This window comes from Colletotrichum lupini, chromosome 10, assembly GCF_023278565.1.
Source record: "Colletotrichum lupini chromosome 10, complete sequence".
Classification (NCBI taxonomy): domain Eukaryota; kingdom Fungi; phylum Ascomycota; class Sordariomycetes; order Glomerellales; family Glomerellaceae; genus Colletotrichum; species Colletotrichum lupini.
In genome coordinates this window covers 223,942-249,176 of record NC_064673.1, presented here as the reverse complement: position 1 = coordinate 249,176, position 25,235 = coordinate 223,942, and the positions used below count along the sequence as shown (strand labels likewise).

Genomic DNA, 25,235 nt, shown 5'->3' with positions numbered 1-25,235 from the left:
CCCATTTTCCCCCAGATTGTCGTCATGGGAGTGGAGTTCAAAGCGAGGAGAGCAACAAGGCCGGAGAGCCCTCCATCCACTCAGCGGAAGCAAGATTGTGATTTCAAGAAGAGAGGAAGTTACCAACTGAAATTGAGCTGTTCCGGCAGCTGACATCATTTTCCGGTTTGATTGTTAACGGGTGGTATCAGCGGATAAAGGGTACGCCGTGGTTGGTTTCCAGTCTTCAGGTTACAAGAAGCAGCCGCCTCAAGAGGGACAGGTAGAGGTACCGGGCGAGATGTACACATTCCGAGGTTCCTCAGCTGTGGTGACCAACGGACACTTTCCGTGCCCAGAGCCGGCGGGTGAGCCACGGCCGCTGTGGCCCGCGGGGTCCCCTAGAGACTGTCCGCCTTGGGCTGATTGAAGTGCTGTCAACTGCCCTGTAGCCCTCGAATTTGGAGCCAGTTACATCATCGCAAGTACCCCAAGTACTTCGTCGAGGTCCCAAGCAGTCACTTTCCACCATCCGCCTGGGAGGGAGCTGAAATTCGATCTGCGTCGTTGGGATCTGGTCACTGCGTCCGCCCCTTCACAACCAGCTAATTCGTTCCTCGCGACCTCCAGCTCTTCCTCACACCTCGCCCCTCGACGACCTGTCACCGCATCCAAAGACCAACGACCAAAGGTCTCGGCGCAAAAGCTCCAAGCTTGTCGAGGCTCTGCTCCTACACATTGCGCGCCTTTTGTCAATTACGCCGGCCCCCCTCACCGTCCGTCTCGTCGCTATTCTTTCCTGTCCCCGTCGACCGAACCGACTCTGTTAATACTCGACCTCAACCTCTGCCCGTCCCGACCAAAGGGTTTCTTGCTCGCGCATCCCTCGAAACGATCCTCGTCTGCTTCGTGCCAAATCATCAATTCGTCGAGCACTCGTTTACCCTCGTCAACCGAATCGAAGCGCCCTACCCCTGCCATACCTTCTTGTCATTGTCAGCTTAGCCGCGGCACATGCGAAATACCCTCGTCCAAACCCAGCAACCAGAAAAACCCGCGATACCCACGACCACCGCCCAGCCGCACCAGCTCGCGGCCACGAGTCACCTTTGATGCTCGAATCCTTCTCCTCTCCATCTACTGTCCGCTCGATTATGCCTTCGTCGTCGTTACCATTCTCCTCTTAGAATCTCTGAATCTTTTTTTCTTTGGACTTTTTGGGTCATTCTTTTCCCCCCCAAGCATACTTTTTACTCTCGGCGCTCCTTCTCGTTCCTCCGGAAAGTCGCAAACCTCAGCGAGTACCACGAGATCCTTCCGCCTCCCGCCCTCAACAGCCTTAAATGCAAGCACAGTCATAGCAATCAGGTGGCTTCGGAGGCTCAGCAGTGTGGTCGTCAATCACGAGTTTTGCGCTTGCAATAACACGCACACATCCATCCGCACTGCTCCTTGACCAGAGTCTGAAGTCATGTCGCCTGTAAGTGCTACCCGTTCTCAGCTGCTGCATTTGCAAGCATCCTTCCTGCCCTGCTACATCACTCTGCCCGGCCATCTACCAAGTTTCGTCTGCAGCAAGTCAAAGGTTTGCTGACATCCAGTCTACACTGGCAGTCTCTCAATGATGCGGCGGTTCCTGCTGCTGCTCCGGGCCCAACTCCGGAACCGGTCAAGTACCTCTGGTTTCGCGATACCTTTTCCCAGCCCGTCATTGCCGCCTTCTGCGCTGGCGGTGTTGCTGGTGCCGTCTCTCGAACCGTCGTCTCCCCCCTCGAGCGTCTCAAGATCCTGTTCCAGGTCCAGAGCGTAGGACGCGATGCCTACAAGCTGTCTGTAGGCCAAGGTCTGGCCAAGATGTGGAGGGAAGAAGGCTGGAGAGGCTTCATGGCTGGCAATGGCACCAATTGTGTGCGCATTGTGCCGTACTCTGCTGTTCAGTTCGGCAGTTACAACTTTTACAAGCGGGTGAGTACCACGCGCCGTTGACCACCTTGTGCTGGGTCGGAAGTGTGGCTCACATGAGCCGCTGCAAAGAACCAAGGCTAACGCGGCACAACTCACAGAACTTCTTTGAGTCTTCTCCCGGCGCAGACCTCTCTCCTCTCGCCCGTCTGACGTGTGGTGGTATCGCTGGTATCACTTCCGTCTTCTGCACATATCCTCTCGACATTGTTCGCACTCGACTGTCTATCCAGACTGCTTCCTTTGCAGAGCTAGGCCCTAGGGCCGAGAAGCTCCCGGGCATGTGGACTGTCATGGGCACCATGTACAAGACGGAGGGCGGTATCTCTGCCCTGTACCGTGGCATCATCCCCACTGTCGCTGGTGTTGCCCCCTATGTACGTGGTTCCCCTGTCTTGAGATGAAATTGGTCCTAGACTCTAACTTGACGAAACAGGTCGGCCTCAACTTCATGGTCTACGAGTATGTACGCAAGTATCTAACCCCCGAGGGCGACAAGAACCCCAGCGCCGTCAGGAAGCTGCTTGCTGGTGCCATCTCTGGAGCTGTCGCTCAGACCTGCACCTATCCCTTGTGAGTCGACATGGCTGACATGAGTTATCATTCGTCTTGCTAACAGATGTAGCGACGTTCTTCGCCGAAGATTCCAGATTAACACCATGACGGGCATGGGCTACCAGTACAAGGGCATCACTGACGCTATCCGGGTCATCGTTACTCAGGAGGGCGTCAAGGGCCTGTACAAGGGCATCGTCCCTAATCTTCTCAAGGTTGCGCCGAGCATGGCATCCAGCTGGCTCAGTTTTGAGCTGTCACGCGACTTCTTGGTCTCTCTCAGGCCTGATGGTGACGGCGAGGCTGCTCTCTGAGATGAGATGTAGCTCACATTACTTACATCCGATTGGGCTCGTCAAGGGGACCTTCGGTATGAGGATTCCAACGATCACCAGGGTCAACGGAATGCCTTTATTAGACGGTGGCTGGCATAACAGTCACATCGAGGCAGAGAGACTGCCTCTCCCCGGGTTGTTCCTTTCCAACCTGGCATTTCAATCACCAGTGTTTTGATAATGTATTACAACAAGACTCCAAGAGAGGCGAGGACGTCATGCGACTTTCCTGCATGGCATCATGGAAACGTGAAAATGGGCACCGCTTTCCCAGAAGGATCGATGCACAAAGAACCAAATGGGTAGACCAAGCATTAGCTCAATACAAAACATGGATCGAGCTCACAAGAGTGCCTTTTATGCTGGTGAGGTGGTAAATGCCTATACTACGTCAGCTAGAGGTTAAGAATGGGAGTATCTGGGCTATTCTAAACGCTTTGTCATTCGTCCCTTTGTGAAGGAATTCTCTGGTTATATCGACATGCACTGTAGTACCTCGGTCAACATTACCTTGACCGAAACAAAAAGGTCTTACCGAGACTGACCGAGAATGCAGGGGACCCTGCAGACTTTCCATAGGGTGGGTCCGTGCAGGTCCATCGTTCAGCAGGAGCGCCCCTCTGGAAGAAAAGGACCCACCGGAAAATTCATTGATCCACTCGACGTTGATTTCAGTTGCCCTAAAGCCCACACAGCCCGATTTTTCCGCCTGGCGAGGAGAGCGTAATTCTAGTGTGGCCCGGCGGAAATCTTTTGAAAGTTTCTCTTTTACACCGACGACGACAACATCACGGCCGCCCATTTGACTCAATTCGCCAACTTCGGGAGTCTATCGACAAAATGGGTACGTAGGAATTTCCCATTCAAGCCTTTACATGCGAGTGGAATTGTGCAACGCGCGGTCCTTTTGTGTCTCTCTGATTGTCCTCGTCGAAATACTTGGACCTGGTGAGAGATGAATCGGATCTGCCGTTGCCTCTTCTGCGAACTTGGCGCGGCGAAAGGAAAAGGAATCCTCTCCTCACCACAAGATGATGATGCCTTCGTCTCTACTCCTGCGCTCTGCGGGGAGAAATAGATTCGTACCAGAGCTCATCGCATCGTGGTCGACGGATGATGGACTTTTCCCGCCTGCATTCAGAGCATGCTTGAATAAAAAGGCTGACGATTGGGCTCTTCACCCCCGTTTATAGGTATCGATCTCGACCGCCACCACGTGCGCAGCACGCACCGCAAGGCTCCCAAGAGCGACAATGTGTACCTCAAGCTTCTCGTGAAGCTGTACCGCTTCTTGACCCGTACGTTGACCTCGATCCAAGAACCCCGCGACGAACGAAAGAAAATCGACTAACCTTTTGCAGGTCGCACCGACTCCAACTTCAACAAGGTCATCCTGCGCCGTCTCTTCATGTCGCGCATCAACCGCCCTCCCGTCTCCATCTCCCGCATCGTCGGCAACCTGGACAAGGAGGACAAGCGCACCGTCGTCATCGTCGGAACCGTCACTGACGACAACCGTCTCCTGACCGTCCCCAAGCTGACCGTCGCTGCCCTGCGCTTCACCGCCACCGCCCGCGCTCGCATCACCGCTGCCGGCGGCGAGGCCATCACCCTCGACCAGCTCGCCCTCCGCGCCCCCACCGGTGGCAACACCCTCCTCCTTCGCGGACCCAAGAACTCCCGTGAGGCCGTCAAGCACTTCGGCATGGGTCCCCACAAGCACAAGGTACGATCATGTCGCCTGGTCCAGTGGAAATGCTACGAGAACAGTACTAACACCCTCTGCAGAAGCCCTACGTCGAGTCCAAGGGCCGCAAGTTCGAGAAGGCCCGTGGTCGCAGAAGGTCCCGCGGTTTCAAGGTCTAAGCGTTGGTGGTATTTTCCATCATTGCTTGGCTCTTTTTCACTCTGGGGTTCGGTCGTGCGTGGCCTGGTCGCGCAGGTATGGACCAGAAGCAAGAACAACGCTATCACAAGACGGGTGGCGTGGGGTTGAGATATCCCCTGCGCTTCCTGTCGTGCTTTACAGGGAACACTTTTTCTTGCATGGTATGGCGTGGTTAGGTATCCAAAAAAGAAGAATTGACGACTACGAAACCTTCTCTTAATGGCGTCGAATGGCATCTCTTGGGCTTGGGTTTTTTCACCACTTTCATCTTGGACTTGCCCCTCTCTGTGACTCGCATGTGTGATGCTGTGTGCGAGATGTGATTTCCACCACGTCCATATCGGTTTGTAAACCAACTGTGGTCGTAGAAGAGCAGCCTATATATCGGAGGTGAAGTCTGCTTTACCACGGACGTATGCCCCCTTCTCGCAGATAAGTACTGGACAGTACTATTGTCCCCGCCTCTCGAATCGACGACAAACTGCCATCACCAGTTCTTAACCACCCTTTTCACCCTTTTCACCCTTTCCGATTGCACTCTACCTCACCCCACGTTCTAGACTGTAGCCAGTCCCATCTACACGATGACATGAAGCCATCGCGAGAATGATCCTCGAAACAGCCAAACTCTTCGTTTGACCGCTATGACTACTCACAAGGCTGAATATGTCTTGTTTGTATTCACCCTGTTTGACGTTTGCATACCGTAAGTCTAGACCTCGCTAAACAAAAATTGGCAAAGGCAGCAGTAGTTGTTGGGTTGCAATGATGGGGAAGAGTGGGAAGGATTTTTGACCTACAGTTTGTTCTACAGCGTATCATTGGCCCGATTGATTTTGATAATCTGCCAAAACTTGGGGCGAACATACTCGAGCAGACTTCCTGTTGGTTTTAGGTGCACTGTTGATGTGAGGAGGGGCCACTCTCTCCATCTTCTGCGTGAGGCGTAAATGAGGTTCCGACCGTACAAGTAGCTTGAATGGGCTACGATTATGGTCAGTATGGTCTGTAGGTGGCCCCTGTTATGGCTTGCAACATGTATCGCGGCCCCCAGATGCAGGAGTGAGTCAATATTGACAGAAACGGGTTCAGCTGAACCCATCCTGACCTAGATCAGTTCTCACTTACTGTAATGATCGGCAGAGTCATAGCAGAGACAGACTGATCCCACCTCTATCTCTTGACGACGGCCGACGGGTGAAGCAGCTGGAAACAATTCATATGCATTGCCGGCAGGCAGACCTGCATATACGGCGGAATTGTATAGTTTCCACCCGCTAAAGCCGGATTGCCGTCTGTAGCATGATGGTTCCCGTGAGGATCTCTGTTCTGCTTTGAGGGTGTTGAGGGGAGAGGCAAAAGGCGCCTCTGGGCGTATGAAGCGTCATGAGGACTATAGGTGGCTCATATAGATCAATTGACCTCTTCGTCAACCCACGGTTCGAACCAACTACCCTGTGATAGGGATACCAACAGCAATTAATAACCGAGTGGTGCTTTTTAGCTAGTATTTGAAATGCAAACCATGCCTTGCTCCCTAATAGCTCTCTGATAAGTAAAAGGCTCCTACCAGCAGGAAGAAAAGCAAACGGTGTCTCGAGCCAGCACTCAAGCATTGCTCTTTGAAGAAGAGCTGAAGCCGGCGTGGTCAAGATACATATGCGCCAAGAGGCTTCTTGTAGCACTCCTTGCATATATCGGAAGGGAATTCGGCTCCGCGAGAGCACAGTTGTCAGCACCTTCGCACTCGCCCGCGAATCTCGCGCGTGAGGCTGAGATTTCTGATACGGACAACCCGACTTGCCCTAGCATACCGATAAGATTCGAGATTAGAACGGGTTTAGTGTTATCTCGAGATCATGTTGTGTCTGGATGGGTTGCATCAATCATCTCCCAGGTGAGCCAATCTACAGTTTCAGCTGCGCGACAAGTCACAGATATTGATGCAATAGAGTGGCTACTGAAATCTCATGTTTAATCACATAGTGTTCTTTTCTCTTTTTGAGAGGCCGTACAGCTAGGTATCTTGTCTCACGCAAGGCCTTCGTGATGAGGACTCCTAATTCTATATCTAAGGACTCGGGCTTCTTCCATCCAGCCTTCTAGTTCATGTCATGCCCGAATCACCTCCTTCTTCTATACTTTTGCCATGGACACCGAAGCCTCCACCTGTCCCCAGGACAGCAACTCGACTGACTGTCTACTTCGAACTCTGGTTCAAATTCTGAACGGAGCTCAAAAGGCCGACGATGCGAAGTATGATTGGGACCCAGTAACCTTTGCCTTTACTGTCGTCGTTGGTGCTGTGGCGCTTTTGTTCGCTCTGGTTCCCATCGTTCAGACCATCATCGCACCTGGACAAGGGAGCAGAACGACAAATCGCCTTGCCATCGGAGAAAAGTGGTCAAAAGAGAGTTCGAGACAATGGAACTGGCGCCAATGGACATACGAGTATACTGTCATCACTCCCATCTTCCGTATGCAGACCCTGAGGAAGTGGGTGCAGGCGGACATCGACAACATCAAAAATGATATCGACGAGACCAACTTTGGGAGCGGCATTGACGAGATCTGCGAAGAAAGAACCAGGCACACGGATCCAGAAAAGCACATCGCGTGTCCAAACAGCACCGACGACAAAAACACCGAGAAGGACTCTGAGGGGTTGAAAAGTGCTTTGATAACGATCCTCCGCTATTTTCTCCCAAGGCAGACTTCCGCTCATTCCGAGAACAGGCCTGCTGCAACCTGGATTGACTTCTTCCACAAAGTCGGCCTGGACAGAATAGACCCTCGAGACGACTTGGGTAGACGGAAAGTCACTGCTGACTACCTACCCAGCGACCTCGTGGCCGCTCCTGCGTACGCGCAGATTGGGGTTATTGTCACAGCCGCTTCAACAACACCGGGTTGGGCGAAGTGGCCCACCGATCCATCGTCAAATTTTCCTGTGATCTTTGGTTATGGATTTCAGTTTGACTTCCGTCAACACCCAATACTTGGTGTTCTCGGAGCCTATTCGCAGTACAGCAAAAGACAGCAAGATCAAGACGATTCCCGCAATATCCCCGGTATCTTTGGGCTCCAGTGGCTGTACGACAAGACCAGGGCGGGTAAGGACGCCCTTCAGAAGAAAGAGGAGAGAGAGAAGCTCTTGTCGTACCACAGCCTATCCCGTCTCAAGGTGGCCATATCCCACTCACGCGCATCCATAGAGGCCGACCGGCAATCTCTTTTTAGTACCGGGCCCGACGACCCATTGAGTGTCATCAATCTGAGCACCAGCCATCACCGCGTCGAGGTATTAAGATACATGCTCAAATTGTCCAAGGAGGATATGCATTCCAGAGCACAGGGTGCCTTCATGTTGGATTATGGAGGCCTCTCCCACGAACAATACATGCCCATTGTCGGGCTGTTCCTAGCTTCCACACCACGATATGTGCCTACGTTATTCCCTACGGACTTGCTGAGCAAAAGGCCTCCTCTTACGCTTCTCGCTTTGAATGGACACTTCTGGACGAATGTCACAAGAGAAAGCGTCAAAGGAGACGACATGTCTGATTGGCCTGTGTCGCTTCAGACCTCGGACTGGGACCAAAACGTCATTCAATGGGTCAATGATGGGATGGATAAATTGGGAAGGGTCAAAGGTGAAACCCTCGAGGCAGTTTTCAAGGAGACTAAACGATCAATCTACCACCACTTGCAGTGTCAGGGAGTGGGCGCAACGAAGCCAGCTGTTGGCCTCAAGGTTGTACTTCATCTATGCATGAAGCTGCTTCACAACGACAAGACCTTTCGAACCTGGTTTTCCAAATATCATCCAGCAGTCGCGGCATACTTGAGACGCATCATTCATCTGCAACTCCAACTGCTGGATCGCTGGTTCCTGAACTCCAACCATAACACATCCTCCACTCAGTCTCGCGCAATCCGCATTTGCAACACGACTCTCGCGTTGACGCTAGCGAATGAGAAGGCACCAAAGAAAGATGATTCAACCAGTCCAGTTCCTGATGAACTGGACCAGACTGTCTGGCATCTCCTCTCTAACACGCTCGAATGGATCGAAGACTTGATGAATTCCATTGGCCTCACTCCGGAGACTCTCGAGAGCACAAGAAGCGACTGGGAACCAGAAAAGAGCTCTGATGTCAAGAACCGCTCAATCCAGAACACTGGGACTCAAGAAGAAGACTCTGATGAGATCTTGGTACCCTTGGCTGCACAGATGAAGCCGCGCGATAAAGATCTGAAGTACCTTGCGTGCGCTCATTACAACAAGAAGTGGGAGCTGTTGAATACTCATCAGATGTTAGACAGGTTGGACAAGGTGGCCTCATCCAGGGCCGACAGCTCCTATCGGAAACGGCGATTCCAGCATCGTGATGGAGGAGATGTGGCCAATGAAAAGACAACTGACGATATGATCATATTCCGCTGTATTCTTATAGCATTACTTTTTCAGACAGCCCCAGATAACGCAGCGCTCATCAAGTCGGGGGTTTGGGAACAGGTTGTGGCTATCGTCTAAGGGGCAGAGTGTTGGTTGCGACGAGCAAGGACTGAGGCCACGATACTTGTAACTCGCTGTCTGCGATGGGCGTACCAAAGAATATTGCCCAGAAAACCAGTAAAAGATAATACATAGTTTAATATGTAGACACGGATGCTGGCATCCGTTACTGTTGAGAGCTCGTTGGATATTTCCTCATTTCTGACGATGATAGCTCATCAGGAGAACCTGGCAGCGCATCCGTACAAATAGTATCTATATTCTGAGTTCTACTCTCTGAATCTTACACTTAGTTATGAATTTGGTGCGTAGGTACCAAAGGAGAAAGGTATAAGTCAGTGTTTAGTCCATGAGTCTAGCTATAGATTGACGGAGCCTTAGCATCATTCCTCCGCTCATAAAGAGATCATTCGAGAACAGACTCGAATCCACCCGAGATATATTTCCTCTTACTCCATTCTTTCAATAATGCCCCGGCTATCGGCCAATCCATCAAGAAATCAAAACACAGCCCTCACAAGATCGACCAGTCCAGTGCAGTCTAGCTCATCAGGCAGACCCTAGAAGCAACTCTCCCGCAGTCGCCTCTATCAACCGAAAGGCCGATTTCGGCAGCAGCTTCTTGCACTTGGGACACGCCGGTTCCTTCTTCCTCAGAGTACTCTCCGTCAACTTCTGGAAGAGGCATCGTTTCCCAATAAAACACTTGCATTTCTTCATCCGCACAATCGGCTCTCCGCGGTGGCAACCGCGGGCGCCATGATCAAAGGGCTTGAACATGGCGCCCGGCGAGTGATCGTAGTACTTCTTGTTGCAGACGGGACACTCGAGACGCGACGGTCCTTCCCAGTCGTCGACGTCCTCCGCTACAGAATCGATCAGGGCCCGCCTCGCCTTGTAGGCGATGACTTCCGAGTTCCACTCTTGGCGGCGGTCGTGGTAGTACTTCTGGATCAGCTGGACAAAGTACATGAAGGGTTTATGCGGCAACGATGCCTTGTCAGTCGAGCTTGCAATCTCGGCGAGATTTTCCAGCCCCGGAACGGTCGATGGACCGCGAAACACCAGGGGCATGATGATGCTGCAGAGCACTTTCACAGCGAGGCCGAACCGGCTGTTGGAGATACCGTTGTCGTGCAAGAGAACTTCTGCCATGAACTTGACCAGGTTGGCGCGCCTCGACATGGCGCTGGCCTCTAGGGTATGCGCGTCAGTCCACCCGCCGCCATACTCTGCGTTCTGCAAGACCAAGGCCGACGCCAGCTGCATGTGGTCGCGGATATTCTCGTCCAGCGTCTTGCGACGGCTCTTGACAAGGTAATTCGAAAACAGAGGCTGGTGAGAAAGCCCGCCCCTGAAGTAGAGCTTCTGCGCTTGACAGAAGCCAGAGAGCACTGTATGTCGAAATCTGAACAGGTTCTGCATGGCAGGGTTCTGTATACGCATATCCGACTCAGCCTTTTCCCCGGCCATATCCGTGAGGTACTTGCGGGCCGCCGTGGCCGGGTTGTAGTAGAACGCCAGCGGGCCGTTCGCCTCGCAGGAGCAAGCGCCGACGCGGTGGTCGTTCTCCTTGCACCGGCGCTCCATGAAGAAGGCCCGGAACCACGACTCGCTCATCTCCTCATTCGTGACATCGCTGGAAGGAAACTTGCTCCGGATCCAGAGTAGGACGGAGTGGGAGTACTCGGTCATGTAGCTCTGGGCCCAGGCGTTATCCTGGACGTCGTCGCGGTGCCACTCGTCGTGCGAGGGGGTCACCCGGGGCACGGCGGGGGTCTCGCCCGAGCAGCCGGGACACATGTAGCAGTAGAAGCTGGTGCGATTCTCCCATTGCTGGGCCGGGCAGGGGAAGATGTGCGAGCAGAGGATGTTGGCTATGACGCGGTGTCGTCTCTTGGGGGCATTAGGACGCGGGCTGGCTGGGCAGTTGTAGAACTGTAAATGTTTGATACACATGGTTGCAGTTGATGGCGGATGAAAGTATGACTTGTGGCTCGTCTTTGAGAATTTGAAGCCCGCTTTCACATTGGATGATGAGTCGACAACGCCAACTTCTGGTCCTTATTCATCTCTTAAGTTACCACCTGCGGCTTTGTATTAGCTCGAGTGTTGGGCAACATAACGTTTCCCAAGGGCGAGAACAGTTCTAAAGATATCTATCACAGACAAGAATGGGAATCACTGGGCTTAGAGAATTGCAGACTGGTCGTTCAAAGATGGCAAAGCTCTTGACAGAATCGGCGTCGCTTTGTGCCACTCTCGACGCTGACTTCCCTTTCTCAGTCACCCGGAATTGGCGCCATTGTGGATTTGTAAACAAAGGAGTACGTTGATATTCAACGCTCACAATCGGAAGAGTAAGGGACATTCGACTGCGCTTGCGGAGTATCAATGCGGTTGAAAATAGACCATCGTTTCTGGATCTCCTGGCGCTGAAGAGCATGGCTCAACTGATGAGAGCATGGGATGACTTGTGGTGTATGAGGCGGTCTATGGAGTCCACTTCGTACATCAGTAGCCACCTTTGAAGTATTGTATGTAGATTAGAAAGCTATGGTGTATATAAATTAGTTGGAGGGTGTGTAGGTGTGGAGAGATTTGCGACTCGCGATGAAATGATCGATTTGTAAGACCAAAATTCTGGGTGTCTACTTGAGAAGCCCGGCGTCCTCAGAGTCTCTGAGAAATTTCACAAAAACATGACACAGATGTCAGCAGTCTACGGTGATTGGCGGCTTAAATCCAGCGCAGTCTGCGCTTCGAGAGTCGACAAAGAGTCTGTGTTCTGCATCAACGCGGCGCAGTAAGTGAAGTAACCCCCAGCGCCAGCCTCCAGCCTCCGGTTGCGCGATAACAGACCGCCGGTTCAAGATATCCAGAGAGTCCAGTCTGTTGCGTCGACATAATAGCCAAGTTTGCGTCTCATCGGTATCAGCTTTTGCAAAAGCCAAATACTGTATCTTCAAAATGCCCCCTCGACGCCCCTAACAAATCCCGCACGATCAAGTTTGCAGTCTAGGATTGATAGTAGTGTTTGCTCCAAGCTACAGGGATATCCCCTTAGCGAAAACGAAATGGTTTCCCAAGTCCCTGTCGTTGCCGTCTACTCCTTACGTGGGCCGCGATCCCCGTTGCTCGAGCCAACGTCGATGCGGGTGGTGCCAACCGCGATCGAAAATCGCCGATGTATCCTTGTCCCAGATCGTGTCTTTTGTGAGATGAAATGAGCTGGCGTCCTATGCTTACGCTGCAACGTGCGAGATCCGAGATTCTGGGACGGCCAGACGGCGAGGGTGCCGGGAGTCGACATGTTGGATCCCACTGGACTCCAATTCCAACGTCAAGCTGCAAGTGATGAGGCTCTTATCCCGACGAAGGGGAACTCATATCCAATGATAATATAGATTTCGACTGCTACAAATACAGATAGACGAGCCGTCTGCAAAAAGTCAGCTTTGCTCAGACACCATCGACTCCCCAACTCTCCTCTCGCATCGCGCAGTCTAGAACTTGGCATGGCGCTGGTCCCAAAACAGAAGACCTGTTTGGCCACGACCAACAGGTATGTTCACCACATGAGATTGTTTGCTCGCGCCACTCACACAATCGTGCTTCTTCTCCGAGCCTCCTACTTTCCTCGCTTCTGGCACAACTCGCAGGGGGAGGGAAGTGAAAACGATCCCTTACGTTCGGCGAAAGTCCATGTTCCTTGTCCTCCATCGCCGAATGCTCACATTCATATAGGAACGCCAAATGTCCCTAGCAGTAACACAATGTTAGCCTGAACCTCCCTTCGATCTGCGTTTCTGCCCTTCTCTATTCTTTCTTTCTTTCCTCCCCCTACCCTCCCAGAAACAGACCGGGAATGGCGGCGTTTTCAGACACTGCCAGCTCCCTCTCGTCAGGCTGTACCATTGTCGGGAACCTGGTGGTATCAGCCTGCATCCCATCAACAATGTTCTCACAACCGCAGACCGCCGACCCCAACGCACCGCTCTTCGGCGTCGCCCACAACGTCTCCCGCCCGGCCCTGACAGCCTACACCTGGGCCAACGTAGCCACCTCGTACATCTTCCTCTCCCTCCGCCTCTTCGTCCGCTGGCGCCGGAACCGGCATCTCCTCCGTGACGACGTCTGGATGGTCTTTGCCTGGCTGTGTCTCCTGACCATGGCCATCCTCCAGATGCAGCAGATGGACTCGCTGTGGTACGTCGTCGAGCTCGAGGCGGGCAGGTTCGTCCCCGCGTCCAAGAGGGAGGCGGAGTTGCAGCTGGAGCAGTGGTTACGCTGGTCGTATGCGCTGACGTACCTCTTTTGGACGGGGTTGTTTGCGGTCAAGGCGAGTTTTTTGAATGTGTTTTTCAGGCTTGTTAGTCCCATCCCGTGGCTACGCAAGGTCTGGTATGGGATTGCCATGTTTTGTCTCCTTTCGTATATTGGGGGATGGCTTTCGGGGTCGCTCATTTGTGATACTCCATCCGACTACTTCCGGGCAGGTAAGTTCACTCCTAAACTCGCGGTAGAAATCTCTTGCATCTGATTCTTGTAACAAGGAAAATGCCTCTCCCCGAAGGAAGTCTACTACTACCGCTTCGCCATCTTCTTCGCAACAGCAGCCGACGTCTTCACAGACCTTCTCATCATGAGCCTACCCATCGCCGTCCTCCCCTCCCTCCAGCTCGACATTCGCAAAAAGTTTGGTCTCGCGGTAGCCTTCTGCCTGGCCCTCATCACAATCCTCACAGCCATCGTCCGCATGACGCAGGTGCTCAAGGGCGAGACGGTGGACATGGTGGGCCTGGCCGTGTGGAGTCTCACCGAGCTCGGCACCGCCATCATCGTGGGATCGCTGCCGCCACTAAAGGCTCTTTTGACGCGTGGGATGAGAAAATATAACGGGAGCAGAACGAACCGCAACAAATCGTACATCAACTGCAGAGGTGAGCCCGGTAACGGATACGGCCCGAATAATACGTCTCGGTCCGTCATGGTTGCCGAGTCGATCCCGTTGGACGACAGGCATAGGAGCGAACAGTTTGATGGGGGGATATATGTTCAGAAGACATGCGAAGTTCGTGTAGAGGGTGCTTCGAAGAGAACGAATGATGAGGAAGAGGGAGTTGTGACGAAGAGTTTTGCTGCAAATAGACCTCCATAGACTCCAAGAGTTCCCTACCGAGACTATGAATGATTACCAAGACACCACGGCCCACGACAGGTAAGATGAATAGAAATTATATTTAGGTCGACGCATCATGCTGTAATGCTGATTGTAGCTCTGTGTAGATGATATGGCGCCTTTGGTGAGAACGCCTAGTCGTCCGTCAGTCTGTCCCACTTTCGACATGCTGCCCGGCTTGTGTAACAAAAGAAATGAACTGAAAAAAGCGAATGCAGACGCGGCGTAAAGCAGTAGGGTATCTTCAGCTCCCATCCTCAACTATGCCCAGGTTCTCTGAACGCCACTTGTGTTTGTTTGTATACCCAAGAAAATTCGACAAAAGAAATAAAGGATAGCGCCCGTATCCATGAAATGCAGTAAACCATGCTCATACCGAGCCACGTAGCCTCACTCTTCTAACACCTCTCGAAGTGCATCGACGTCCACCTGGTCAGGCGACACTTTGCTCGGAGGACCGCGACGCTGATGCGCCGCGAGGTATTCTTGGAACCCTGGAATAGCACCGGCCTGATTGATGCCCGGCGGTCTGAGAAATTCCCTTTCCTTCTGCTTCTCTTTCCCGCTGCGTTGTGTCGGTGTCGGTGTGGGCGGTGCCTGCGTGGGTGTTGTGGCTCGGCCTGCTGCCGCGCCAGTCCAAGGCCTCCAGCTAACCCATCGACCTATTCCTGCAGAGTTCTGCGAACCTTGAGAATGGGTGCTTGCTGGCGAAGCACTTCGAACCGGAGTGGAAACCATCCTCGACACCGGTCGCCCTGCCAGACTATCGCGAAGCAAGGCGTCACTCCGTCGATCGCTTCCTCTCGATATCGTTGACCGTGCCGTGACTCCAGTGAACACAGCATCGGCCCCACCCAGAGGACGAAGGGTCAATTGACTCGGTCGTACTTTGAGTGTGTGAATGTCCAAGCCTCCCGACAACGACATGATTGACTCGTGGGAGACGGCACGGTGTAGACCTCTCCGCGGTAACTCTTCGTCCTTGGAGAATGAGATTTCTGTCTCGGTCTCGGTTTCTGTCTCTCCGTGGTCCTCATTGGAAGTGAGTAACCCGGGCACTTCCTCACCGCTGTGATCTTCTCTTTCTTCCTCAATCGTAGACGAAATAGGCTGAGAGACATGTACTGTCGGGGCAGCTGGCGGCGCTGGCGAACCCAGATTTAGGAACTTTGGAGGTACAGAGAAACTTCGAATTGACGCCTCAGAAGGGCGCTTGTGGTGACAGACCTTCCATGTAGGCGACGTAGGATCCAGGCTGGTCGTCGGAGACATGGGTATGTCCGTCTCCAGCATTGGGCGGTCGAACATGGAAAGACGAGGATTTGACTGAGGCGAACTCGGGACGGACGACGGTGCGAATTCAGAGGGTTGCTCCGAGAAGACGGACCACCGATTTGAGGGCGGCATCGAAACTGTTGACGTTGATCCCGTGTGAGAATGCGAGGCCCTGGGGGTCACTGGTGAGGGGCCGGGTCGCCACACGGCCGGCGGAGGGGTGGACGATCGCGAGACGCTGGCGGGAGAGAAGATTGCCGGGTTCAGGCTGTGACGCTTCTTCTTCTTGTTCTTTTCGGCAACATGGTAATGGTGGTGAATATGCACTTGCTGGGAAATATTGTGCTGTATCGTCTCGCTCAATTCCGGCCCGATTTCAGCACGCAAGGTCGACGCAGCGCTGGCGTCTTCCTCCCCGATGGGTTGATGACACATGAGCTGGTCCCTCATGGCCTGAATTTCGTCGTTTGAGTTGAGAAGCATTTCCCGTAACTCGGCCATGCCCAGCTGCAGGTTAGCATTGTCCTGCAGCAAGTCTCGGACAAAGTGAGATACCACGTTGGTGGCGGGTTTCCCGTTGGTGAGCGACTTGGTGGCGGCAGCTCCCTTGAGGCGTCCGGCGGCAAGGTTCAGTTCCTTTTCCATCTCACGCTGGCGCTCCACCCGGCCCAGAACCTCGGCATGGCGTTCACGCTCTTCCTTGGCCTCCTTTTCCATGCGCTCTAGCTGTTCCTGAAGGTCAGAGATGCCTCTCTCGGCCTTTCTCCACCGCTGCATGGCGGAGCGGGCCTCGGATTCGGTCGTAATTAAGGTGTTTTGCAGCCGCAACTGCTCCTGTTCGAGAAGCGCAATATGCCTCTCCATCTCCGCAGCACGAGCTGCCGCGCCCTCGAGACGCCGCACTGCTTGGTGAGACGACAGCAGGGTAGCCTCAAGGGTCTGGATGCGGATATCGGAATCCTGAACCGTGTTGTTGAGCATTTCGAGCTGATCTAGTAGGGTGCGGTTCTCTTCGACGGTCCTCGCGTTCTCGGCCTGTAATTCCACCTTTTCGTTTTCCAACTGCTCTATGCGGCTCGTAAGGGACATGCGATCTCGTTCGGCATCGGCCATGTACGCCTCATGACGAGCAAGTAAGGCCTGGAGAGGGAAGGTCAGCGACATGGCGACATGTGCAGCGAGAGAAGACGACGGTGCATTTGGGACGATTCGCAGGTTTGGTAGCGAACGCAGAGTTTGCGGGCTGGAACGGTGCCGGGAGTCCCCATCTTGAAGTTAATCACGGGAAATGAGGTGTTGGAATGTCTCGAGAGATTGGCACGGGCTTGGGGAGCGGCACGGCTGGAATGTTTCGACGGGTGAGGGAGAGAAGGGAAAAGCTAGAAAAAGAAGAACGAGGACGCACCTTGCCCAACTTGGCGGCGGTATGAACATCCTTTTCGACAGTTTCGAGCACGGAGCAGCTATGCTTCAAATAAGCACAATCGTTGCGACCGCAGCAACATCGCATTCTGGACCCCTCGTCCGGGCGGGGAGCGGAAGTTTGGACGAAGTCTGCCATGGGATCGGCGTCGCGAGGACGGGCGTCATCGGTGTTGCGGACGGTGTCGGTGTAGTCGTCGGTGAAGTGGGTGTCTGCCGTGTATCGGTAGGCCGTGGTGTTCAGGTCGAGGTCTGTTGCGTCGTCTTGTTCTGGGTCTGCATCTGGATCCGGTGGTGTACGGGTCCCGAGTTCTGCCATCGTTATTGCGGCAGAGTCGTCGCCACGGCGGACAGCATGCTGAGAGCCCAGAGGCGAAGGCACGGACGTTGGGATCGGGGCTCGGGGTGCCGGTCTGGGTCGAGCTAGTCAGGCAGAGAGCTGAGCGAGAGCGGGGAGAACGAGGTTATCCGTAAAGGGACTATTCACGAGAGACGACTGTGGGAGGGGTCTCTCTTTTGTGAGTTGTGCGAGCCAGGCAAGGCGGGTTTATGTTGGAGTTGTGACTGTGCGTGTGTGTGTGTGGGTGCGTATTGTTGGCACTCTGTGTTGTGCGATTCGTACGGAGTACATAGGTATTATGATGGCCGTTGAGTTGGCGGCCGGTGACGCGATTGGGCTCTTGGAGGCCACCTGCAGCGAGGAGGGGACTGTATTTCCCAAGGTGTGATTGTTATCGCGATGGACTGGACGCCCAGGCGCGACTTGGACCGGTTCTTTGAGCTTGCTGACGGGGGCGACAAGGGTGTCTGTGGTGTCTTGGTGCCTCTTCACTGGAGAAGACAGGCCCTGGTCGCGGTGAACTGTCTGCAGCAGCGCAAGATGACAGGGGACAACCCAGACCAGCGGGGGTAGTCTGCAGTTTCTTTTGAGAGCATGTGGTCCGAGCCGAGATTGGGCTCATATAAAGAATTGGAAGAAAAAAAAAATCGTCAAGAGGATGACGATGGAGGGTTGGGTTCGTAGGTATGCCGTAGGAAGGAGGTAGCTATTAGGAAGATGAAAGGCATCTATTCGCAAGTCTGGCTCGAGCAAAGACGTGCCTGACGAATACTGAGTAGAGACCAAAGAAGGGAGAGACAAGATGACGGCGTAGGGATGGTCATTTCAGGTCGGATGGGAGTTGGGACGAATACACAGTAGGAGGGTTGGAACTTGGAGGGGAGTGGAGGGGATGAGAGAAGGTCAAGGATGCGGTGCCGCGCCTGAATCGGAAAAAAAGAGGTGGTGAGAGCACCAACCACAGAAAGAGAATGGGAAAGGTGAGGTACCTGAATCGAGACAGTTTCTTTGAGAGATCGTATGCAATCTGAAGGTGCTTTCATGTACCTTTCCTTTGGCCAAAAAAAGACGGGCAGGAAACGTTCGCGTCAAGCCAAAAACCACAGGTGCAACCATTGCAGGTCGCACTTCTTGCCGTGCTTGCCCAATCTGGCCCAATCTGCGGTAGCGCATCCTCAGTGCTCCACTTGATACCCGCCAATCCAGGAACACTTCACCAAAGGACCACGGTACGGAGGTACCTAGACCGTTGCCCCACTCGCACGAGGTACCTCACCCAGGCACGTGCCACCTCAAGTACTCTCGGTACGTATCCTGCGTCTTGAGACTTTCCCTCCAATTACCTGGTACCTTACCTCACCTTGCCTTACCTTGGCACCTTACCTAGGTGAGGGGAGCGTGGGGAGATGTCAAGGCCAGCCGTCACAGAGACATTCACTCGCAGCGAATGAAACATGTCTGGCCCTGCCACGATGACGACAGACCTCACCCTCTGCTCGCAAGCAAGCTGGGAAGTAGAAGCACTGAAGGTGGTGAATTGGCCAGTCATCTCAGGTCCTGTGACCAAAGAAACCGGCCGCATCTTGACGGCCAGCGCATCAACACACCACCAGCCACCACAATATCTTCCTAACCGTCTTTCAAAACGACTCGAGCAGATAATCACTTAAGGCACTTCGTAGACTAGCTAGCATGTGGATGGCACGTTTACAGGCCAGTACGATCTGGAAAGGGCTGTCCTTGTGTGGCGCCGCACCAGAAGTTGATCGGCATTTGCTCGAATCGGGATGCCCCCGCGAACAACCTTCATTCCTGAGTCGAGGCGTGTAAACTGACGCGAGACCGCGTTATTTCACAACAAGCAAACATGGCAATCTCAAACTTTTTCGACATAAATATGGGGGGATACACCAAGAGTTTTTCGATTTTGACCTTTCGCTACCAATTCCAGCAAAATGTTCCTTGAACACCCACCTCAAGGTAGATTTACTTCAAATCCTTGCAGGCCCATAACTGGTCTATCAACCGGGATAGCTATAATATGCATACGAGGACGAGATAACAACTCCGGTATATTTTGTAGTAAACCCACCAGTGAGTCTATAGCAGATCACACATAAGCATCGTGCTGTTGAATTCGACATTAAGAGAATGATAAGATGACCATGGGTAGAATGCATCGTGATCCATCGGACCATCGTCTACCATGACTTTCGGAGTTGGTTCCCAGACGGGCGGTTCGCCTGCCTGTGCCGGGTACCTGCGCTGGACCTTGAAGTACCTTAGGTACCTTACCTCCACTGTAGGTAGCCTGCGAGGTGCCTGCCTGAGGTGGTCCGGCAGCGTACCTGACGCCGCTGTGGGTCCCCCACCGGCCCGGTACACCGACTCCACCCGCACACCACTTTCGGCTCACTACAGACGTCAACTCAGGAACGCCGAGCTCCAAAAACCACCGTTGCCTCAACCTCCCGTCTACCGCACCGCACCGCATCCCCGTTCGAGGTCACATCCCGATATAACCACGGGCACAACCTTACGGTACGGTCATCTTCTACTCCAATCCACTCATTCACCGAATGACGGAACTATGGCACCTTCAAAAGAACCTGCGTCCGTGTCTGCCCCGGTACACACCAACACGGACGCCAGCAAAACTGTCGTCCGCGGCGCCTCCCTCCTCATCATCCTCCAAATCGGCTCCCGCGCGGTCACCTTTATTGCAAACCAGCTTCTCCTCCGCTTCTTGACGGCCCGCCTTCTCGGCGTCTCGACACAACTAGAGGTCTACTACCTTTCGGTGCTCTTCTTCGCCCGAGAATCCCTTCGCGTTGCCGTCCAGCGCCAGGAAACCCAAGGCAATGCCACACGTCCTTCCTCCAACAACAAAAAAGATGACGACCCAAGAGCTCGTATAGGTCGAGAAAGCCAGGCTGTCATCAACTTGGGCTACCTCGCCGTCCTTCTAGGTTTTTTTGTCACCATCGGCCTCGGATGGTTGTACCTCTCCTCCGTCGACTCGTCCACCGCCCAGACGCCAAACTTCCTCCTCGCCCTCCGCCTATACGCCCTGGCCGCTATCCTTGAACTCCTCTCGGAACCCTGCTTCGTTCTTATGCAGACTCGCCTTCGCTTCGGCACCCGCGCCACCGCCGAGTCCATCGCGACTTTCCTCCGGTGCACCGTTACCTTTGCTACCGCCTTTTGGGCCTCTAGGGCGGGCGTCGAGTTCGGCGTGCTCCCCTTCGCCGTCGGTCAGCTGTTCTATGGCGCAACTCTGCTGGTAGTCTATCTCTCGTCCGCATCCCGCCTCGCCCGTGCAGATGGCTTCTCTCTCCTTCCAAAGAGCCTCGCTTCCACATCGAGTGGCGGAGGGAAGGACTACCTCGCCTCCTACTTTTACCGTCCCACTGTCAGTCTAGCCTCCAGCATGACAGCCCAGAGCCTCGTCAAGCACATTCTCACGCAAGGCGACACCTTTCTCGTCTCCGTTCTGTCCACGCCCAAATCGCAGGGCGTCTACGCGCTGGCCAGCAACTACGGAGGCCTCCTGGCCCGTCTCGTCCTCCAGCCCATTGAGGAGAGCAGCCGCAGCTACTTCAGCCGTCTGCTCTCCTCCCATGACGCAAAGACCAAATCGTCACCGGCCACCAAGGACACAGCAGCGACAACCACGGCAAGCCAGCATCTTCACACCCTCCTCAAATTCTACATCCTCCTCTCCTCAATCATCGTGAGCATCGGCCCCGTCGCCGCGCCCCCGCTTCTCTCACTCGTAGCAGGCCAACGCTGGGCCTCCGAGGGCGCAGGCGACGTCCTGGCCGTCTACTGCTACTACCTGCCCCTCCTCGCACTCAACGGCGTATCCGAGTCCTTTGTCGCCTCCGTCGCTTCCGAGGCCCAGGTCCACCGCCAGTCCGTCTGGATGGGCGCCTTCTCCGTCGCCTTTGGCTCGGCCGCCTTCTTCTTCATGCGCGTCATGGATCTCGGCGCCCAGGGCCTCGTCTACGCAAACTGCATCAACATGCTATGCCGCATCGTGTGGAGCCTCGCCTTCACCAAATCGTACTTTGCAGGGTTGGAAACGCCGTTTGAACTCTTTTCGCTGCGGCCTAACGCCGTCACCTCTATCGTCTGTCTATCGGCGCCGCACCTCATCAGGAGGGTCGCCGGTCTTGCCTCGGCGGGCGTGTCTACTTCCCCGTTCAAGGACATCATCGCCATCGGTCTAGCCGCCGTTCCCGTCGTACTTTTGATGTAAGCTTTTCCCCGCCCCATGTGATTCGCGCCGCTGTGGCCTATTGTGTGCGTATGTGTGTGCTTTTTCCCCATCTAACATGACATCAGACTCTTTGCCGAACGCAGGTTCCTCCTGCAATGTTACAACTCGGCACGCAAGCCGAAAGCAGCATAGACGTAATTACCTCGGGGCGTAAACAGAACATGTAGAAATCCTCCCGAGAAGCCAAAAAAGATCAAAAAATAGTAATAAATCAGTCAAACGTGATCTTGGTCGCCTTCTTCGTCATGTCGACGTCCTTGAAAAAGGCGCCGTAGGTGCTGTGAGCCTTCTTCTTGACGGTCGTGCCGAACTTGAAGAGGTCATCGGGGACCTCCTGCTTGGCACCCTTGAGGATGTTGATCAAACTAGTCAACTTTGTTAGCAACCATGTCCAAACTGAGGTTTTTCCAGGACGCAGGGTGACTCACGATCCAGAGTGCGCCTTGTCGTGCTCGGTAAACAGGGTGATGGCCTCGCCAGTCTTGCCAGCACGGCCGGTACGTCCAATTCTGTGAACGTAATCCTCAATCGTCAAGGGGAACTGCAAAAAAGTTAGTTTCGAGGTGCTCGATAGACGTTCAAAAACACAAAAAAGACTCACAGTCACGTTGACAACCAGCTTGACCTCGGGAATATCCAAACCACGGGCAGCAACATCAGTAGCGACCAGCACAGGCGTGGTACCGGCCTTGAAAGCCTCCAAACTCCTCGTGCGCTGCTCCTGGCGCAGATCGCCGTGGATACCACCGACGCGGATGCCGCGCTGCTGCAAAAAGGTCTCGACGCGCGTGGCCTCCTTCTTGTACAGGCAGAACACCAGGATACGGTCATCCTTCTTGGCGCCCGTCTGCCACTGCTTCAGGATCTGCAGCAGCCTCTGCTCCTTGGCGCGCGGGTCGACGACCTCGACGCGCTGCGTGATGCGCGTGTTGGCCTGCAGCTCGACGGCGCCGTTGGCCGTCTCCTTACCGCTCGAGCCGATGGTGATCTTGACGGGGTCGACCATGAAGGACTCGGCGAGCTTGCGCACCGACGCGGGCCAGGTGGCGGTGAACATGACCGTCTGGCGCTGCTCGCGCGGCGGCATGTCGCCGAGGATGAGCTTAATGTCCTCCTCGAATCCCTTGTCCAGCATGCGGTCGGCCTCGTCGAGGACGGCGAATTTCACCTGGCCGAGGGAGATGGTGCCGTCCTGCATGAAATCCTTGAGGCGGCCGGGGGTGGCGACGATGACGTCGGCGCCGCGGTTGAGGAGGTTGCGCTGCTCGTCCTTGGAGGCGCCGCCGTAGATGCAGATGCTCTTGAGGCCGAGCAGGCTGGACACGTGCTCCATCTGCTCCTGGGTCTGCATGGCCAGCTCGCGGGTCGGGGAGACGACGACGGCCTTGATGCCGCGCTTCTTGATCTTGGAGATGCCCTCGACGAGCGGCAGGGCGAAGGCCATGGTCTTTCCGGAGCCCGTCTCGGCGACGCCGATGACGTCCCGGCGGGAGAGGGTGTAGGGCCACGAGGCGGACTGGATCGGCGTGGGCTTCTTGTAGGCGGAAAAGGGGTTCTTCTTGACGAGGTCGGTCTTGGGGAGGTGGGCGAACTCGAGGATGGAGCGGAGGGCGGCGTTGCTTGTTATCGGGTCAGTGACGGTGATGTTCTCGGCGGCCAGGAAGGCGTCGAGGTCCGATTGGGGCAGGGCCTTGAGCGCCGCGACCTCCTCGTAGCCACCGAGGATGGAGGCGGTGGGAGTGGAAGCGGTGGCGGCAGCGGCGGCGGCGGGAGCTGCGGAAGTGCCGTTGCTCTCGGCCTCCTTGGCCTCCTTCTCTTTCCTCTTCTTCTCCTTCTTCTCCTTCTTGAGTCTCTTCCTCTCGGCCTTGTCCTCCTCGGTCTCCTCCTTGGACTCAGTGGCAGCGGCCGGAGCCTCCTCCTCCTCGACCTCAGCAGCCTTGGCCTTCTTCTCCTTCTTGCGCTCCTTCTTCTCCTTCTTCTCCTTCTTCCTCTGCTTCTTCAGCTCCGCCGCCTCATCGCTGTCGACGTCGCCACCCGCAGCGAGGTCCTTCTTCTGCTTCTTGCTGGTGACACTGGCCTCGGCCTCGGTGTCGGCGAGAGAGCGCTTCGTGGCGGCCATTGTTGCGGTGGTTGGAACGGGGATTGACGCAACAATTGATGTGGAGGGAAATTTGCCGTGAGAAGCAAAGACTCTTTTTGGGGGGGGGGTTTCGGTCAGGTCGCAAATCTCAAAGGGCGGGAAGAAGAAAAAAAAAAAAGAATTTTGTTTATCGATAGGCTGATAACGGTGCTCCCGCCATGCGACGCGATAACGCGATAACACACTGAGTATCAGATAAGCGGAGGACCCTGCGCTAAGCCGATCTCGGCCAGTAGTCCCCGCTGGCCCACGCCGTTCCAGAATCGGAGGCCTAGGACCCACTCCGGCCCTTCACAGTCCAGGATGGCTCCACCGTCCCCCGCCTTACACGTCCGCTTCACTCAACAGCTTCCCCTCACGCTCGCCCACCTCAGATGCCAGCTGTTGTCCTCGCTCAAAGACGGAAATGCTGTTGCCTGAGCCTCTCGGTCTGCAAAGCATTCCTTCAGACGTTCCTTCACATGCGGCAAAGTGCTAATGCGAACGGCTGCATGATGCCCCTGGCTAAGGAACATACAGTGACGGCGAGGCTCGGTCAGCTTACAGCACTCATTTGGATAAAATGAGGTACTTTCGTCACTCTCGTCTCTCGTTCAAGTGAACGAGACAAAGTTGAAAAAAATCAACGGATAGAGCTATCCTCAAGAAGTCTTGAATGTGGATACAATAGCCTACGGCGTCGGGAGTATCCCAGGAGAAGAAGCAAGTGAGGCCCAACAGCGCGACGTTGATAGACGGCACGTAGGAGTACACACCAGCGGGCCACAAAAAGGTCGGGTTCCGGCCGCGGGCATCGCGGCCAAACACAACCAACCAATAACCTACGCTTGGCGTCAGCAAGACGGCCCAACCCTGCAAAAACGGGAGCTAAGCATCTTCTGCTTCTTTTCTTCGAGGCATTTCTGCAGCCAGCTAGCGAGCAGAACTACGTACAGATCTGTCGTTCAACCCTGCAACATCCCGTTCCCCTCCCAATGGGGTTCATCGTGGTGCCACATGGGGGCATGGCGGTCGAGTATCAACCACACCGCGGGAGACGGGGGTGACGAGGGGACGAGGGGGGCGGGAGAGCACATCATACTGCAAGAGGCAGTCCGCCCAGGGTCCAGCCGTTGGCGATTTGCTCCGTCACACACAGCTGACTGCGGCGTTGACCCTTGTAACTACCTTTCTTGATAGCTGTCCACGTTGCATGTCTACGCTGGCAATGCGGTCTTCTTGTAGAGGAGGATGCCGGCAAGATGCAGAGCGGGAGAAGAGAGGCGAGAGAGACAGAAGCATAAAAGGTATGGGAAGATGGCATACCTCGACAGAGGGGCCACTTCCCTGCTCCCGCTCCTTTCTTCCTCCACGCCC

General features: G+C 54.6%; 11 protein-coding genes across 11 annotated transcripts; 5 read left to right on the top strand and 6 right to left on the bottom strand.

Moving 5' to 3' along the window:
* Positions 1 to 1,450: 1,450 nt before the first annotated feature.
* CLUP02_17282 (uncharacterized protein) lies at positions 1,451 to 2,810 on the top strand (the record flags this gene model as incomplete). The annotated part of the gene is made up of 5 exons (XM_049296195.1): positions 1,451 to 1,459; positions 1,594 to 1,944; positions 2,043 to 2,318; positions 2,378 to 2,514; positions 2,561 to 2,810. The coding sequence occupies 5 exons, from the start codon at positions 1,451 to 1,453 to the stop codon at positions 2,808 to 2,810; spliced, it is 1,023 nt and encodes a 340-aa protein (XP_049137419.1).
* Positions 2,811 to 3,671: 861 nt separating this feature from the next.
* On the top strand, positions 3,672 to 4,697 carry CLUP02_17281 (eukaryotic ribosomal protein L18; the record flags this gene model as incomplete). The annotated part of the gene is made up of 4 exons (XM_049296194.1): positions 3,672 to 3,675; positions 4,025 to 4,129; positions 4,193 to 4,557; positions 4,620 to 4,697. 4 exons carry the CDS (start codon positions 3,672 to 3,674, stop codon positions 4,695 to 4,697), a joined length of 552 nt encoding a protein of 183 aa, XP_049137418.1.
* A 37-nt stretch (positions 4,698 to 4,734) lies between these two features.
* CLUP02_17280 (uncharacterized protein) lies at positions 4,735 to 6,531 on the bottom strand (the record flags this gene model as incomplete). The annotated part of the gene is made up of 9 exons (XM_049296193.1): positions 4,735 to 4,835; positions 4,930 to 5,010; positions 5,077 to 5,200; positions 5,263 to 5,296; positions 5,376 to 5,405; positions 5,532 to 5,811; positions 5,848 to 6,087; positions 6,290 to 6,432; positions 6,467 to 6,531. 9 exons carry the CDS (start codon positions 6,529 to 6,531, stop codon positions 4,735 to 4,737), a joined length of 1,098 nt encoding a protein of 365 aa, XP_049137417.1.
* A 337-nt stretch (positions 6,532 to 6,868) lies between these two features.
* On the top strand, positions 6,869 to 9,256 carry CLUP02_17279 (uncharacterized protein; the record flags this gene model as incomplete). The annotated part of the gene is made up of 1 exon (XM_049296192.1): positions 6,869 to 9,256. One exon carries the CDS (start codon positions 6,869 to 6,871, stop codon positions 9,254 to 9,256), a length of 2,388 nt encoding a protein of 795 aa, XP_049137416.1.
* A 531-nt stretch (positions 9,257 to 9,787) lies between these two features.
* Positions 9,788 to 11,197, bottom strand: CLUP02_17278 (uncharacterized protein; the record flags this gene model as incomplete). The annotated part of the gene is made up of 1 exon (XM_049296191.1): positions 9,788 to 11,197. The coding sequence occupies one exon, from the start codon at positions 11,195 to 11,197 to the stop codon at positions 9,788 to 9,790; it is 1,410 nt and encodes a 469-aa protein (XP_049137415.1).
* A 260-nt stretch (positions 11,198 to 11,457) lies between these two features.
* CLUP02_17277 (uncharacterized protein) lies at positions 11,458 to 14,649 on the top strand (the record flags this gene model as incomplete). Its single annotated transcript, XM_049296190.1, has 12 exons — positions 11,458 to 11,545; positions 11,600 to 11,755; positions 11,873 to 12,044; positions 12,113 to 12,247; positions 12,329 to 12,454; positions 12,510 to 12,592; positions 12,668 to 12,910; positions 12,986 to 13,016; positions 13,100 to 13,737; positions 13,795 to 14,325; positions 14,390 to 14,459; positions 14,550 to 14,649. The coding sequence occupies 12 exons, from the start codon at positions 11,458 to 11,460 to the stop codon at positions 14,647 to 14,649; spliced, it is 2,373 nt and encodes a 790-aa protein (XP_049137414.1).
* Positions 14,650 to 14,810: 161 nt separating this feature from the next.
* CLUP02_17276 (uncharacterized protein) lies at positions 14,811 to 18,185 on the bottom strand (the record flags this gene model as incomplete). The annotated part of the gene is made up of 4 exons (XM_049296189.1): positions 14,811 to 16,835; positions 17,101 to 17,516; positions 17,605 to 17,825; positions 18,121 to 18,185. 4 exons carry the CDS (start codon positions 18,183 to 18,185, stop codon positions 14,811 to 14,813), a joined length of 2,727 nt encoding a protein of 908 aa, XP_049137413.1.
* Positions 18,186 to 19,164: 979 nt separating this feature from the next.
* CLUP02_17275 (uncharacterized protein) lies at positions 19,165 to 19,637 on the bottom strand (the record flags this gene model as incomplete). The annotated part of the gene is made up of 3 exons (XM_049296188.1): positions 19,165 to 19,261; positions 19,325 to 19,395; positions 19,572 to 19,637. The coding sequence occupies 3 exons, from the start codon at positions 19,635 to 19,637 to the stop codon at positions 19,165 to 19,167; spliced, it is 234 nt and encodes a 77-aa protein (XP_049137412.1).
* A 26-nt stretch (positions 19,638 to 19,663) lies between these two features.
* CLUP02_17274 (uncharacterized protein) lies at positions 19,664 to 21,871 on the top strand (the record flags this gene model as incomplete). The annotated part of the gene is made up of 2 exons (XM_049296187.1): positions 19,664 to 21,714; positions 21,805 to 21,871. The coding sequence occupies 2 exons, from the start codon at positions 19,664 to 19,666 to the stop codon at positions 21,869 to 21,871; spliced, it is 2,118 nt and encodes a 705-aa protein (XP_049137411.1).
* Positions 21,872 to 21,950: 79 nt separating this feature from the next.
* On the bottom strand, positions 21,951 to 23,858 carry CLUP02_17273 (ATP-dependent RNA helicase DBP3; the record flags this gene model as incomplete). The annotated part of the gene is made up of 3 exons (XM_049296186.1): positions 21,951 to 22,104; positions 22,168 to 22,280; positions 22,341 to 23,858. 3 exons carry the CDS (start codon positions 23,856 to 23,858, stop codon positions 21,951 to 21,953), a joined length of 1,785 nt encoding a protein of 594 aa, XP_049137410.1.
* A 212-nt stretch (positions 23,859 to 24,070) lies between these two features.
* CLUP02_17272 (uncharacterized protein) lies at positions 24,071 to 25,182 on the bottom strand (the record flags this gene model as incomplete). The annotated part of the gene is made up of 5 exons (XM_049296185.1): positions 24,071 to 24,160; positions 24,239 to 24,383; positions 24,460 to 24,700; positions 24,829 to 24,959; positions 25,016 to 25,182. 5 exons carry the CDS (start codon positions 25,180 to 25,182, stop codon positions 24,071 to 24,073), a joined length of 774 nt encoding a protein of 257 aa, XP_049137409.1.
* Between the last annotated feature and the right edge of the window lie 53 nt (positions 25,183 to 25,235).